The sequence below is a fragment of the Agelaius phoeniceus genome, chromosome 12 (assembly GCF_051311805.1).
Source record: "Agelaius phoeniceus isolate bAgePho1 chromosome 12, bAgePho1.hap1, whole genome shotgun sequence".
Classification (NCBI taxonomy): domain Eukaryota; kingdom Metazoa; phylum Chordata; class Aves; order Passeriformes; family Icteridae; genus Agelaius; species Agelaius phoeniceus.
The window spans coordinates 2,420,687-2,433,620 of record NC_135276.1 but is presented as its reverse complement, the minus strand read 5'-3'; the positions used below and the strand labels follow the sequence as shown (position 1 = coordinate 2,433,620).

The 12,934-nt window shown below is 45.1% G+C and overlaps 1 protein-coding gene across 1 annotated transcript in view; it reads right to left on the bottom strand.

Annotated features, from left to right (window-relative positions):
- The window catches only part of BEAN1 (brain expressed associated with NEDD4 1), a 54,140-nt gene extending 45,278 nt beyond the window's left edge, over window positions 1–8,862 (bottom strand). The window contains exons 1-2 of the mRNA XM_077185124.1: window positions 8,589–8,862; window positions 7,196–7,270 (exon numbers count right to left, since the gene is read on the bottom strand). Of these exons, the coding sequence (XP_077041239.1) occupies window positions 7,196–7,270; window positions 8,589–8,619 (106 nt within the window). The 5' untranslated portion in view covers window positions 8,620–8,862. The remainder of the gene's footprint in view (window positions 1–7,195; window positions 7,271–8,588) is intronic.
- Between the last annotated feature and the right edge of the window lie 4,072 nt (window positions 8,863–12,934).

Below are 12,934 nucleotides of genomic sequence, written 5' to 3'. Positions count from 1 at the left end.
ATCACAAACTGACTGAGCAAATAATGAGCTTTCAGTTGTTTGCAATGAAAATTCTTTTGAGACTGATTGTTTCACTGGTGAAAAAATGCATCACTTCCCAAGGTGATCCTTCTGTCCCAGTACATGCTGCCAAAAGGTGTTTTGTCTTCAAGCATGTTTTAAAACTAAAATTGATTTGAAACCCGTTTTTCCTATGGATGCCAAGGAGCTAAGAAGCCTCTCTCAGAGGAGCCCTTTCTGGTTCTTCACCTGTTCCCATCAGAGAGGGCCATGCAATGGGGTGCAGGGTGTGGATTCTAAACCAGCCCATGTTTGATGGATGTAGCAAGTGGAAACTGGTAACTTAGGAACATCAAATGGCCACGTCAAATCTAGGCTAAGGGGCAGTATTATACAGATGTGATGCAAAAAAATGGACCCACAAGTTGAAAACTAATCTGCATCAATATTAAAATACAGTAATAATAAAAGTTTGCAGCTAATTTTCCTGTGTCAATAATCCCAATTTCTTTAGCCACATGTCCCCCCAGTTGTGTCTCTGTTGGAGTGGGTACCCCATTGTCACCACAGCCAGTGAGTGATATCGAATGAACCACTCATGGGCCAGGCTGGGCTGATGGTTAAAGCTCTGTGTCTATGATCTAGAGGAGCATGACAGAGGAACCTGTGCCAAACACAATGTAAGGAAGACAATTCTCATCTCTGGTAACTTCTTGTGTCCACCAGTTCCTCAGCACTTTAGCACTGATGGCAACTAAAGGCGAGCACAATAACCTTAAAGCAGAGCACAGACACAGGGTGTCATTTCTGTACTACTACAGTACCTTAACACCACCTTCATCCCTGCATTTTACCACATTGCCTTTGGCTCTATTTGGGAATCATAATTTGAAAATCTGGGGAAGAGTTCTTGTTTTTACCTCTACAGATGCTGCAGCTCTCCTTAAGAGTTGCAGATCTTATGTCTGCAACTTTAGGAATATTTCCAATTTACAGCTTGCTTCATTCAGTGGAAACATGTTGTGTTTTTTTTTTAATTTTATTTTTTATTGGAAGCACAGAAATAAAACTCAGAATTAAGGGATTTTTTCTATTTTTAGCTATCAGGTTTTCAGATATCTTTCAGATAGATTAATAGGATCAAGTGGCAAAAGTGCAGTTTCCACTCATGTTTCCATTTAGGATTGTACTGTTCTAAAAGAAAAGTATTTTATAAAATTGTCTGTGTAGTTAAAAAGTCCTGGTGATATTTTGATTTGGTGCTCTCTCTAAACATCTGGGCATTTCTGGTTGGGATTCTGCTCAGAGATGTGTTGTTCAGCCAGAGCACCCAGCAGGGTGCATTGGAACTGTTTTCAGTCTACTATTAAATGTCCCACATTCTTTCTAAAGGAACATCTGATTCCACAAATGTGTTTACTGTGAGGAGAGTGATCATTAGTGCAGTTTGATGTACTCTTCAAATGAAGCACAAAAATCACCCCAAATAGCTCCTCCTTTTTGCTCCTCTTTGCAGAGTGTGTGTTCCTCCCTTAGAACCAAGTTCCAGGCCAAACCAGAAATCTCTGGATTCACATTTCTCTCTGGATGTGTCTCTGAGGCAGAATTGGAATTACAATATCCAGTGACTAGATATTGTTGGGCTACTTGTCAACATGGCTGCTGCAATAAAGCAGCAATTTGTCTTTAAATAAAAAATTAAAATAAAATAAAATAAAATAAAATAAAATAAAATAAAATAAAATAAAATAAAATAAAATAAAATCCCACAGTTAATTTACCTCTCAGAGCTTTTATTGTCTGGTCAAGGCAGCAGGGCTTTACCCTTTCTCTGCTGTCCTGTGGTTCCCTGTGTAACCACTGCCCTTGGAGCAAGTTTCAGGGCAATACATTGAGGTGACAACAAAGAAACCTGGTTTGAAAATTTCTAGAAACATATTTATCATCTAACCATAAAAAACATTGCAGGTCCTCAGTAAGGGGAAACAGAATTCAGAGAATTCCTCTCTTGTTAGCAAGAGTCAGTGGCAGGGAATGGCAGACACCACCCCAGCAGCCAGGAGAGCCAGGCTTTCCCTAAATTTCCTGTAATTTAAAGCAATTGACTTTTCTGCCAGCCTTTTTTTCCTCTGCCCACCTTCTGTTTTTCAGATACCTGTCATCTGAAAGGACAAGGCCAGTTGTTTTGTGCAGAACCTACAGTGATTAAGTTGCAGTTCTAGTGGGGCTTCTAAGTAGATGTAATCTTGTAGAAATTTTGCAACTAAATCAAAATAAAGCTGGATGCTGAAAACCTGTGAAGATCAGATGCTTACAGAGCTGCTTTTCTTAAATCACAAAACTAATAAAGATTACTTATCAATGAAGGAAAAAACAATTGCTGAAAGACAAATCTTCATTTTATAGATGGAAACAGAGGGATTAACATGCTTGCAACTAAAAAGAGAATTAAAAGATAAGAAACTTAGCATTAAAGAGCCCACAGAAACAAAGTGTCTTAATGCAACTATTTGCATTAAGAGTAGACAGAGATCACGGGGCTTTGGCTGAAACATCCTTAGTGAATTATCTTCACCCAGGTTCTTGAGGACTGTAAGCTTCCCTATGCCATATAATGTAATTAAAAAAAAAAAAAAAGTCAGGGGTATTTAATGAAGTTCCAGCAAGAAATGTATTAAGTCTTGGAGCTAAAATCCCTGTTTGTATAAATGCTGTCAAAGCCAGCTGAATGCTTCTGCCAGCTCTGAGCTGTGGACCAAATCTTCAAAACATCTGAGACAGATAGTGTAAGGAAGCTTTACAGAGGAGTCCAGCTCTCCTGGAGGGATGCTCTGCATAAAGGTGTCTGGGCATGTGCCTGAACACACAGCTCAAACAAGATCTAAACCAAAGCTCCCCTCTGAGAGGTTTCTTGATAGAGCTGCTTGTAGCAGCTTGATGAGATTCCCTCCAAAAACTGAAGCATCATTTTATTTATTTGCTAGAGAGCAAGTCTGGACTAGACTCTGCCTGTTTGCAATGCAGGTGCATGGGAACTATGCAGATATTATTTCCTAATCTATTATTTCAAGTGGAGAAGTGTGAGTTGGGAGAAGCTGATTGAAATGAAAGCATTAAGTTAGTAGGCACAATGGAAATGATTGAATTGGAGTTGTCAGCCTACATCCTTATACAGGAGGATGAGAAACTGTCAGGCTTGGGAGAAATGGATCCTTTCCCAGTGCTGATTCCATTTAAAAGTTGAAGAAATTATTATTCATGTAACAGATGACTTCAAGGCATCATAAAGTAAATTGATGGCAGAAAGATGCTGGCTATTACTTAGTAGAGGAGAGGAACAAAGGATTCCAAGGTGTGGTTCTGGAGGTATTTGAGCATCCTTCCCTCCTGCCCAGCTGGAGTCATTAACACATGAAGTGCAATGTGGAAAACTGTAGGGAGATTTGGGGTATGCCCTTAAGGAAAAGGAGATGGGAACCTCTTTGCCAGCTTCAGAAACACATCCACACTTGGAGAAGAAATAGAATGAAGGAAGAAAAGAACAGATTATTCTGGGGATTAAATTTTGCTGTGCACTTAAGAAGGGGAAACTGCAGTGCACGTCCCTCAGTGTCTGGCACCACAGACCTATGTGATTATCTGGCATTTTTGATAATGGGTGGTGCATGTTGGTGCTTTGATCACTGACACTTCTTAAGGCACCCCACAAGTGCAAGGGGATGTCCTGCTATGCTGTGCACAAGTCTGGCTGCAGATCTGTCAGGCTCTCTCTTAAACTCCTGGCATCCTGGACCTCCCCAAGCCAGCATCTCCCACCAAAGCTGCAAATGATCTCCTGTCCTTCTGCATGTCTCACATGTGGGACGGCCAGGAGAGCTCCTGGGGGTGCTTGCACAGACCTCAAATCACTCAGGCTCTTCCCTGGGTTGGACTGAGGCACTGGGGATGTGCAGTTATGTTCCTGCTGATGTGCATCCTGTCATTGGGAATTGTGTTCGTGCCTCAGACAACTGCACTAATCTGGCTGAGTTTGGAGAGGGAAAAAGACAGGATTTGCCATCAAGAGCTGCAGAGTCCCAGTGGAGAGGGCATTTTATTCTTGCTGTGTGCAGAAAGATTTCCTTGTTTATGAGTAGAAGTTTATTCATCCTTTCATTGTTGTCCTGGGGTCTCAGGGTGCAGCTCTCAGTGCTGGAGTCAGTGGCAGCACAGCTGGCAGCCAGATGTGCTCCTCTGCTGTCCCTGAGCCAGATGCTGGGGACAGCCTCCAAGGTGTTTCTACTGATCCCAGGGTGAGGATTTTCTGCACTTTTCCCTCCTGGGAGGTGTCCCCTGGGCCTGTTTTAGGTGGGTTTTTGTGCACAGAGAGCCACAGTAGGAATGCTTCTGTTCCTTCTTGGTTTGGTGAGAGAATTCTGTCTAGTTAGGACAAGGCTGTAGACTCTGAAGATTCTAAGGCAGGAATCTTAGTGCTGGATTTGGAAATGCTGCTTGTATATTTTAAAGCTTTGTTTTTTGTCATTCATGCCTGCAAATAAACATTTTACATATCTCTGGACATTCCTTGTGCTCTTATTTATAAAAGCAGGGATGTAGTTGAATTGGACTATCCTATAACATTTGAATACATAGAGTCACTAAATAGCTGGAGATAACTGTCTTTTTATAATACCACATATGTGTTGGCAATCTGCATAATTGATTGAATAATCAGTTGGTTTGATTGCTTTTACTTGTGTCTACAACCAATTTCCTCAGAGATAAATCTCAGAAGTGCTGGGAAGGAGGTGGAGGAGGCAGGCACATGCAGAAAGGGAAGGCAGTTTGCATAGAACGCTTTTTCTGCCTTTTTATTTCTCTGACAGTTTTTGGACCCCTTCATTTAAGCATTTGAAACACTGACTGAGGTTCATGACTGCTGATTAATAATTTATCTTCATTGTCATTATTTTCTAGAGATAAATCTGACTTTTTATTCTGAAAACCAACCAACCAACCAACCATCCAAACACAGCTGACTAAAACCTAGAAACACTTTGCAAAGAAACTCCAATGTTTCTCTCAGAAAGAAACATCTAAAGCAACAAAGTCAAAACAAATTCTATTTGTGACTAGGAAGTTCTGTTAAACTCTGACCCTGTCAGCTCACCTTGGCTCTGTGTTGTTGCAGTCATTGGGTTCCATCCCTGAGTATTCATTCTCTTGCCTGGACTTTGCTTGGGTGAATTTTTCCCTTTGTCCTGGACTAGAGCAGGGCTGACTCTGTATGGGCAGAGCTGCAGTCCTGCTCCTGGGCCTTTGCCCTTGCTTAGGAAATTCAGTGTTTGGGCAGCAAACAGGTCTGGTACCTGGCCTACAGGAGTTCTGTAGAGGCCACTGTGGAGTCTCCTTCCTGTGGTACCTCCAAACAGCCTGGGATAAGTCTGGTCTCTCCACATTTGCTGTAAAAGCATCCCATGAGCCATGGTTTCACTGTGGCTAATGCCCACCTGGTGCTGTGTTAATGTTATCTGTTCCTGTCAGTGGAACATTTCAGAGCCTAGGCTTGAATGACAGGAATTACAGCTGAGAGCCCTTGTGGAGAGGGCCAGAACGTCAAGTCTGGCTGAGCTGGACTCAGCTAAGGCTGAAGGAAAACCATGATCTAAACCACTTAATTTTGTAGGCACCTGCGTGGAAATGAGAGCAATCCTCAGACTCCTCTGAACTGCTTGCTGCAATTGTTCTATTACAGAACTCTGCTGATCTAAACCCAATGCAAGACAAAGCTGTCCTGCAGTGAAGTGCTGGCAAACATCACTTTGTGCATTATGTAAACCCAACATTTCTGGGGGCAAATAATCCCAGCATTCTTTTTGCAATATTGACCTGTAACAACACCAGCACAGCACCAGGATTTTCTTGCCAAGCCCACAGGCAGCTCACTAACAAATAAGGAGACTGCCAATGCAGCTGTACCAATGTCCACATTTTTGTACTGCTATTACATATTTCTGTGACTTGGGTGATGCCAGTTGGGCATCATTAGGCAGCAGCTACTGATTTTGCAGTTACTCTTCAGCCCAGCTTTAATGTGGTGTTTTGGAGGAGTTTAAGGAATTACCAGACAATCTGAAAGACAGCACTTGGCATTTACTTGGTTTTGCACTGTCTTCACCTTTACCAACTAAACTCTGCTCTCGATTACCAAAGTTATCTTAGGGATTGTTCCAAAAAATACCTGCTGTAGCCAGAAGCTGGTTCTGACTCTATGAATAATTTCTCCAAGTTTGCTGTCATGATAGGTTGTGACAGCAAACATTAAAATGGGTGTGATTTCTATCTATGAATGATTGTAGCTGTGTTTGTGTTCCTCCATGTATGTTCCAAAGGAAATTAAGGGAACTTCTTGTCTGTTCTTCCTTTAAACTGCACCTGTAATTGGAAGATTCCTCAGCCAGATGGGCATGGGAAGTGTTACAAAGTCACAGTCTGATTATAACATTCCAGCACAGCTTTTCTTGAGCTGCAGCCCTTGCTTCAAGAGGGCTCTTGGTGGGTTTAATTGTTGTGTATTTTTTTCATGATGCATTCTTCCATCCAAGACACTGGACATGCTGCCCTGCTTCCCTGTGTGCATGTGGTTTTCTGCCAAAATAGGACCAGTGACACGAGGATAATTGGCTCCTATAAAGCTGTATTTCCTTTTCAAAAAACCTTGATGTAATGACTACAAAAGGCAGTCATAAAAAGGAGAGCAGAAGGAAGTCAAATGTCAGGAATTGTTTTATTTCAATGACTGGAAGTAATTTTTAGCCACATTTGTTTACTAGTGAGTGCCAAAATGATATAAATTTTGACTGATGTCAGTGTGCTCCATTTGTCAATTTGCTAGTTTGCTGTTGTGGGAGAAAATGCTGAAAGAAGGATTTTTTTTTTAAATAAAATATTGAAGTACTCGTACCTGACACTAAATTTTATGGTCCTTTATTTCAGACAATTCTGTCATTTCTGTGAGTTTGGTCTGCCTAAAGATGACAAGGTTAAGGACATTTCTGTTAACTCAGTTTTTTCTCAGTCAGGAAGCTATTTGCTTTTTACTGGATTGATGTTTATCTGCTAGAGAATTTGAAATATATTATTTCTGCAGCTGTACATGACTGCAAAACATGCCAATAATGCAGTTAAAAAAAAAAAAGAAAAAGAGATTACTTACGGAGATTGGAATAATTGCTGCCTATCCCAATACTGATGGAGCTTCCAGAGATGAAAGGAAGATGGAAGAAAATAACTAAAAAGGGAAAAATGAAGAGAAAGGTCCTTAATAACAGTTTGGTTTCATTTGGTACCAGATGTGAGTTGAAGGCACATTGAGTTAAGGTTCACCTGCTCTCTCTGGGCAGGATTGCACATCTCAGACCCTGAGTGCACACACAGATGTAACTCAAGTGGGGGGAAAACGCCCAACAAGGCATTGCTTCATACTTCTAGGAATCCCTCCTGTTCAGAAAATTATATTAATGCCTCTCAGATTCCAAACCCCAACGTATAAACAACATTGTGTTATATAAATATGCTAATTATTGTTAAGTCATTCACCAGTCTCTGAAACCGGCACCTACCACTGTAAAACCAAATAACTTCCCTGATTTGTGTGAGTGCAGCTTGAATGCATCAGGCATGTGTGTGCCAAACTGGGTTGGAATAAATTTAGTCTAAAATCTGATACACATACTCCCCCTATGCACTTAGGCTTTAATATTTATAACTTGCTCTTCAAAGATTTATATTTACAGGCAACAAAATGCACACGAGTAAAACGTGTCCTAAATAACCAAATCTTTAGATTTCTTTAAAGATGAGCTCGTTTGCTAATGCAGACGAGGATTTAAAGCCTGATTCCCGAGAGTCACTCGCTGTGTCACAGACTTCGGCTCGGGGTCTCGGCGCTGCCCTGCCCTGCCCTGCCCGCGGGCACGGCCGGGAAGCGGCTGCTCCCTTCTCGGGAGGGGGCCCGGCCCACACAAACTTTCGGGCAGGGTCCTTTGGGCTCTGGGATCCCCGCACTCTGCACCCGCGGCTGGGCGGCAACCCACGGGCTCCCGCGGCCCCTCAGAGCCTGCCCCACCCGGGATCGGCCCCTCGGAGCCGGGATCGGCCCCTCAGAGCCTGCCCCACCCGGCCGGGATCGGCCCCTCAGAGCCGGGATCGCCCCTCAGAGCCTGCCCCACCCGGGATCGGCTCCTCAGAGCCTGCCCCACCCGGCCGGGATCGGCCCCTCAGAGCGTGCCTCGGCCGGCACGGCTCCTGCTTTACCCCGGCACGGCACGGCACGGCACAGCCCCTACCTTTTACCCCGGCATGGCTCACGCCTTTCCCCAGCTTGGTTCCTTCCTTACCCCGGCTCGGCTCAGCTCTTGCCTTTCCCCGGCTCGGTTCAGGCTCTGCCTCTCCCCAGCCCGCTCCAGCTCCTGCTTCCCCTCAGCCCGGTTCAGCTCCAGCCCCTGCCTTTGCCCATCCCGGCTCAGCCCGTACCTTCCCCCGGCTGCTGCCTTTGCCCATCCCGGCTCAGCCCGTACCTTCCCCCATGCCGCCCTGCCCTGCCTTACCCCAGCCCGCCGCCGTGCCCGCTGTCTCCATCCGCCCCCGCCGCGGCTCCCCGGGGGCCGGCGGGGCCCCGCCGCCTCCTGCCGTGCGCGGGGCCGGAGCGGGGCCGGGCCGGAGCCGGCGGCCCCGGGCTGGGGGCCGGGGGGCGGGTGACCCCCGCCCCGCGGGCAGGGCCGCACATGGCGGGGGCAGCGCGGGGGGGCCCGGGGCCGCACACGCCGGGGCTGCGCCCGCCGCTCATCCCTCCTGCGGCAGCGCCCGGCAGCGGCGGGCGGCGGTACCGGGGCTGCCGCGGGGATTCGCCGCCTGCATGCGGAGCTGGAGGCGGACAGCGGCTCCGGAAAGCCGAGTCCAGCCCAGCACTTGGGCTGGAAGGGAGGGACTGCCTGGAGTAAACCCACGGGGATGGACGGGATTATCCGGCTGTGCGGAGGATAGAATTCCGTGGGGCTGGATGGGGGCTAGCAGGAGGATGTAGTCATGTAGTCCAAGCGAGAGCTAAACCCACTTTACAGTCGTAACATCTACTTGTTACCAGGGGTCTTGGGGACGTTTCTCACTGTGCTTGTTAAATGCCGTAGTGCTGGATACAGGGGGAACAGGGCTGCAGCAGGTACTGAAGCGAATGAGCTTTCGTAACTGGTTGTTTACTTCTAGGAAAAGCATCATTCGCTTTTTAGGTAAAGAATGTGTGAAGTGAGGCCCCTTTTCTGAATGTTCTGTCAGCAGCTTGGAGTTTTTCATGATCCAAGTTCCACGGTTTCTGTCACCCACACGCTTATTAGCTCTGCAGGACACTGCGGAGTGTCCCACTGATCCTGTTTATACAGACATGGAGCTGGAGCTAAAGAGCCTTCCTTACTTCCCTATTCCTGGGTGGTTTTCACAGAATCACAGAATAATGAGGTTGGAAGAGACCTCTAAGATCATTGAGTCCAATTTACGCCGTAACACCTCAGCTAGATTATAGCACCAAGTTCCCTGTCCAGTCTTTTTTTAAACACATCCAGAGATGGTGATTCTACCACCTCCCTGGGAAGAGCATTCCAGTACTTTATTATTCTTTTGGTGAAAAACTTCTTCCTAATATCCAACCTATACCTTCCCTGACGTCCTGACGTACCTTGAGACTGTGTCCTCTGGTTCTGTCAGTGCTGCCTGGTGGAAGAGACCAACCCCCACCTGACTACAACCTCCCTTCAGGAGTTTTGTAGCCTGGAGCACAAGTTCTCACAATCAGAACGGCTTTGCTGTCAGTATTTAGGCTGTTCAGCTTCTCCCTGGTCTAGCAGTAATGGATGCAGAACTGTAATAAAGTCTGGGGTCAATCCCTGGTAAACAGTTTCTTGCTGGTACTGATCACCTTTTTTTCATTTTCTTTTCTTCTTAAATCCAGGCGAGCATTAAGGGAGTCTAAGGCAATTGAAATGAGGGTTTATGGGAATTACAGGTGTTTCCTTATGGATCACAGAAATCTGTACCTGTTGCCAAAACTATAGTACCTTGGTACCCTAAAATCCCTTAGAATGCTGCTGCAGAAGTTACCTTGTAATAAATTTCTTCAACCCCTCAAAACGTTTGACTCATTGAAAGACTCCTTGTTTATAATTTCAATAAATGGAAACTGCATGGCTTCCTTTTCGTGGTCTTTGTTGTTTGTTTATGGCATGAAGGTGTGAATCTGTACACACAGAGAAAATCTGATTTTCTGTGTGTTGGGTTTTGGTTACATGCCCCATGGCCTTGTTCTGCCTGTCAAGAATCATGGATGTGTGCAACGCTGCACTTTAGGATATCAAAATATTTCCTCCACTTTAAAGTTCAGGAATTCCTAATGTTTAGTAATTCTGCAGATTTTGGTGATGACATCTTTGTTCAATGGCACCTCACATTTACTCACAGTATCAGATGAAGTTTAGTCCTGACAGACTTGGGGTCTTAAGTTTAACTGAGATATCCATGCTCAGACAATTAAATAAGCTCGTGGCATGTGCCTTAGTAACTGACTTTGGATGCAGGGAAATTGCTCAATGTTTGCAGTTCTGAAGAAATCTCTCAGCTTGGATTTAGAGCCTTTTCTGTGAGAGTCTTGTCCTTTTGCTGCAGTAGGAGCTGCAACTGCTTCTGAGATAGAGAACATTTGTTTCTGGGTCAGAGAGCACCGTGCCCAGCAGGATCCATCAGAGCCTGCAGGAACATCCCCACAGGTAATGGTGTCATGAGCCATCCTCACTGATGGCTTTTGTGATGGTTCTCAGGGGGATCTCAGGGTGCAAAAACCAACATGGTACAAGGGAGTTTGCAATGATAATCAAAACAAATGCATCTTTATTGAAATAAGCACAGAAAAATTGGTTGGGGAGGAATTGGGGAAAAAGGGAAAAATAAGGAAAAGAGGGAGGAGGAAAAAAAAAAAGAAAGGTGCATAGCTATCAAACAGAACAGAGAAGTCCTTTGATGTCCAGCCAATGGACTCCACCAGATCATGTCTGGGGAGATCTCACAGGTGCACTCCATCTGGACTCTAGTTATACTCTTTTTTGATGGGGGAAGGGGAATGAATTTTGAAACCAAATCCAAGGTAGTTTATTGTATCTTCAGGGGAAAGAATGGTGTTTAGAAAAGGGTACACGCAGTCCATGTTCTCAGCAGTGGGCGAGAGCCATTGTCTTCTTGGTCCACTGCTCGCACCTGCAACATCCATCTTGCTTTGGTCAGCTTGCCTCCCCCACACACCTCCCCTGCCTTGGGGGTTTCAGTCCCAGTCCTTGGAAAGTGTGAGAGGGAGCCTTCTCACATAGGGGTTTCATGTCTTGGTTTTTCTTTGGTGAAGAGGCTTCTTACATCTCAGTTTGTCTGTCACGGTGGTTGCAAACGAGTGAGAGGGGTCTTCTGCAGGGGACCACCCAGAACTCAGGAGAAGTGTGGCCAGGCTGAGAGCTGGGGAAAAATCCCAGAGCTATTGTTGCAAAAAGGGCAGAATGTCCTTCATTGAGCTCAGTGTGGCATACAATAAATACACCTGTGAAAACAATGGCTTAGCAATGCTCTCAGGTCTCGGGGCCCGTGGCATGTGTAACTTTCTCCTGCAGAGCCAGAGATTTAAGACAGGGGGGTCTTTTTCTTCAGTGGTCCCCAAATGACGATCGTGAGGCAGATGAAGGAAAATTTGGACAGTCTCACAAATGGGAACCTCTGGAACCAGCAGTAATCCCTGTGCCCAGCTGCAGTGGACTGGAATGGTGTGGGCTTTGCTCACCCCACTGATTTCCAAATCTGTATCACATGCATGTGGAGGTGGGGTCGTTTTTTACCCTTTTTCCTGTGTGTTTTTGAGCTTTTAGACTTTCCTGCTTTGCTCCTTATGCTGAGTGGAACCTGACTGTGGAGTGGGGCTCGGGCCAGACTCGTGTTTGCACAGCCAGTGCAGCACTGCTGTGTTGTGGCGTGGGCATACTGTAAGAAATTTACATCATTAGTTGCTTCTTCTGGTAGCATCTGCTTTTCTGTTTTGGTAAAACAGATTTGTATTAAAGAAAACTTGCCACAAATAAATTATTTAACACATAGGAGTTTGCTTATGGATGGTATTTGGGAGAGCTGGAACAAAAATAAGAACTATTCAGTATTCCTGCTGCTCCTATCTATTGACTTTGGGTTAGTTTTTCCTTCTTGGGGCATCACAGAGCAGGTGAGACCATGGCAGTGCCTGTGTGAACCTGAGTGGTTCCAGTCTGAATTCTGCCATCTTCTCATGTTTTCCCAGTATACAGAAATGGGGAGTGTGACTGATGGGGAGCCCAAGCACATTTAGGTGAAGTTTGGAATGGTATTCTTTATGGATGGAGCTGCATAGAGTTGCTGTCCACAGTGGCTATTGCCCAGTTTACTGATAAGGAAAAAACCCACAGACAGATAATTCTATTCTAGGATGATTTTACATTTTCTCCATCAAGGGACTTCATTAAAAAGCTGCCATCAGCACAGTGACAGACCTCAGCTCAGCTTCCCATCTCCCTGGGCTCGCTTTGGGATCCTTGGAAGCTGCAGTCTGGTAGCCAATTTTTGTAAGGCAAAATAAATTTTCTTGCTATAATGAGATCACTTTTTACTGAGAATTTTTATGTATTCATAGCGAGACATTTGAGGGATACTGTTCACTACATCTATTTTTTTGCTTTGTGGAAAAGGTGGTGATGAAATAAATGTCAATTGGATTATACAATTAGTCATAGATAAAACACCTCAAAATGAGCAAAATCGATTATGGGAACAGGAAAGTCTTTTCTACATGGAAAATCTGGAGGCAGTGAGATTTCATCACTGCTGTGGTGTCTGCAGAGCTTTC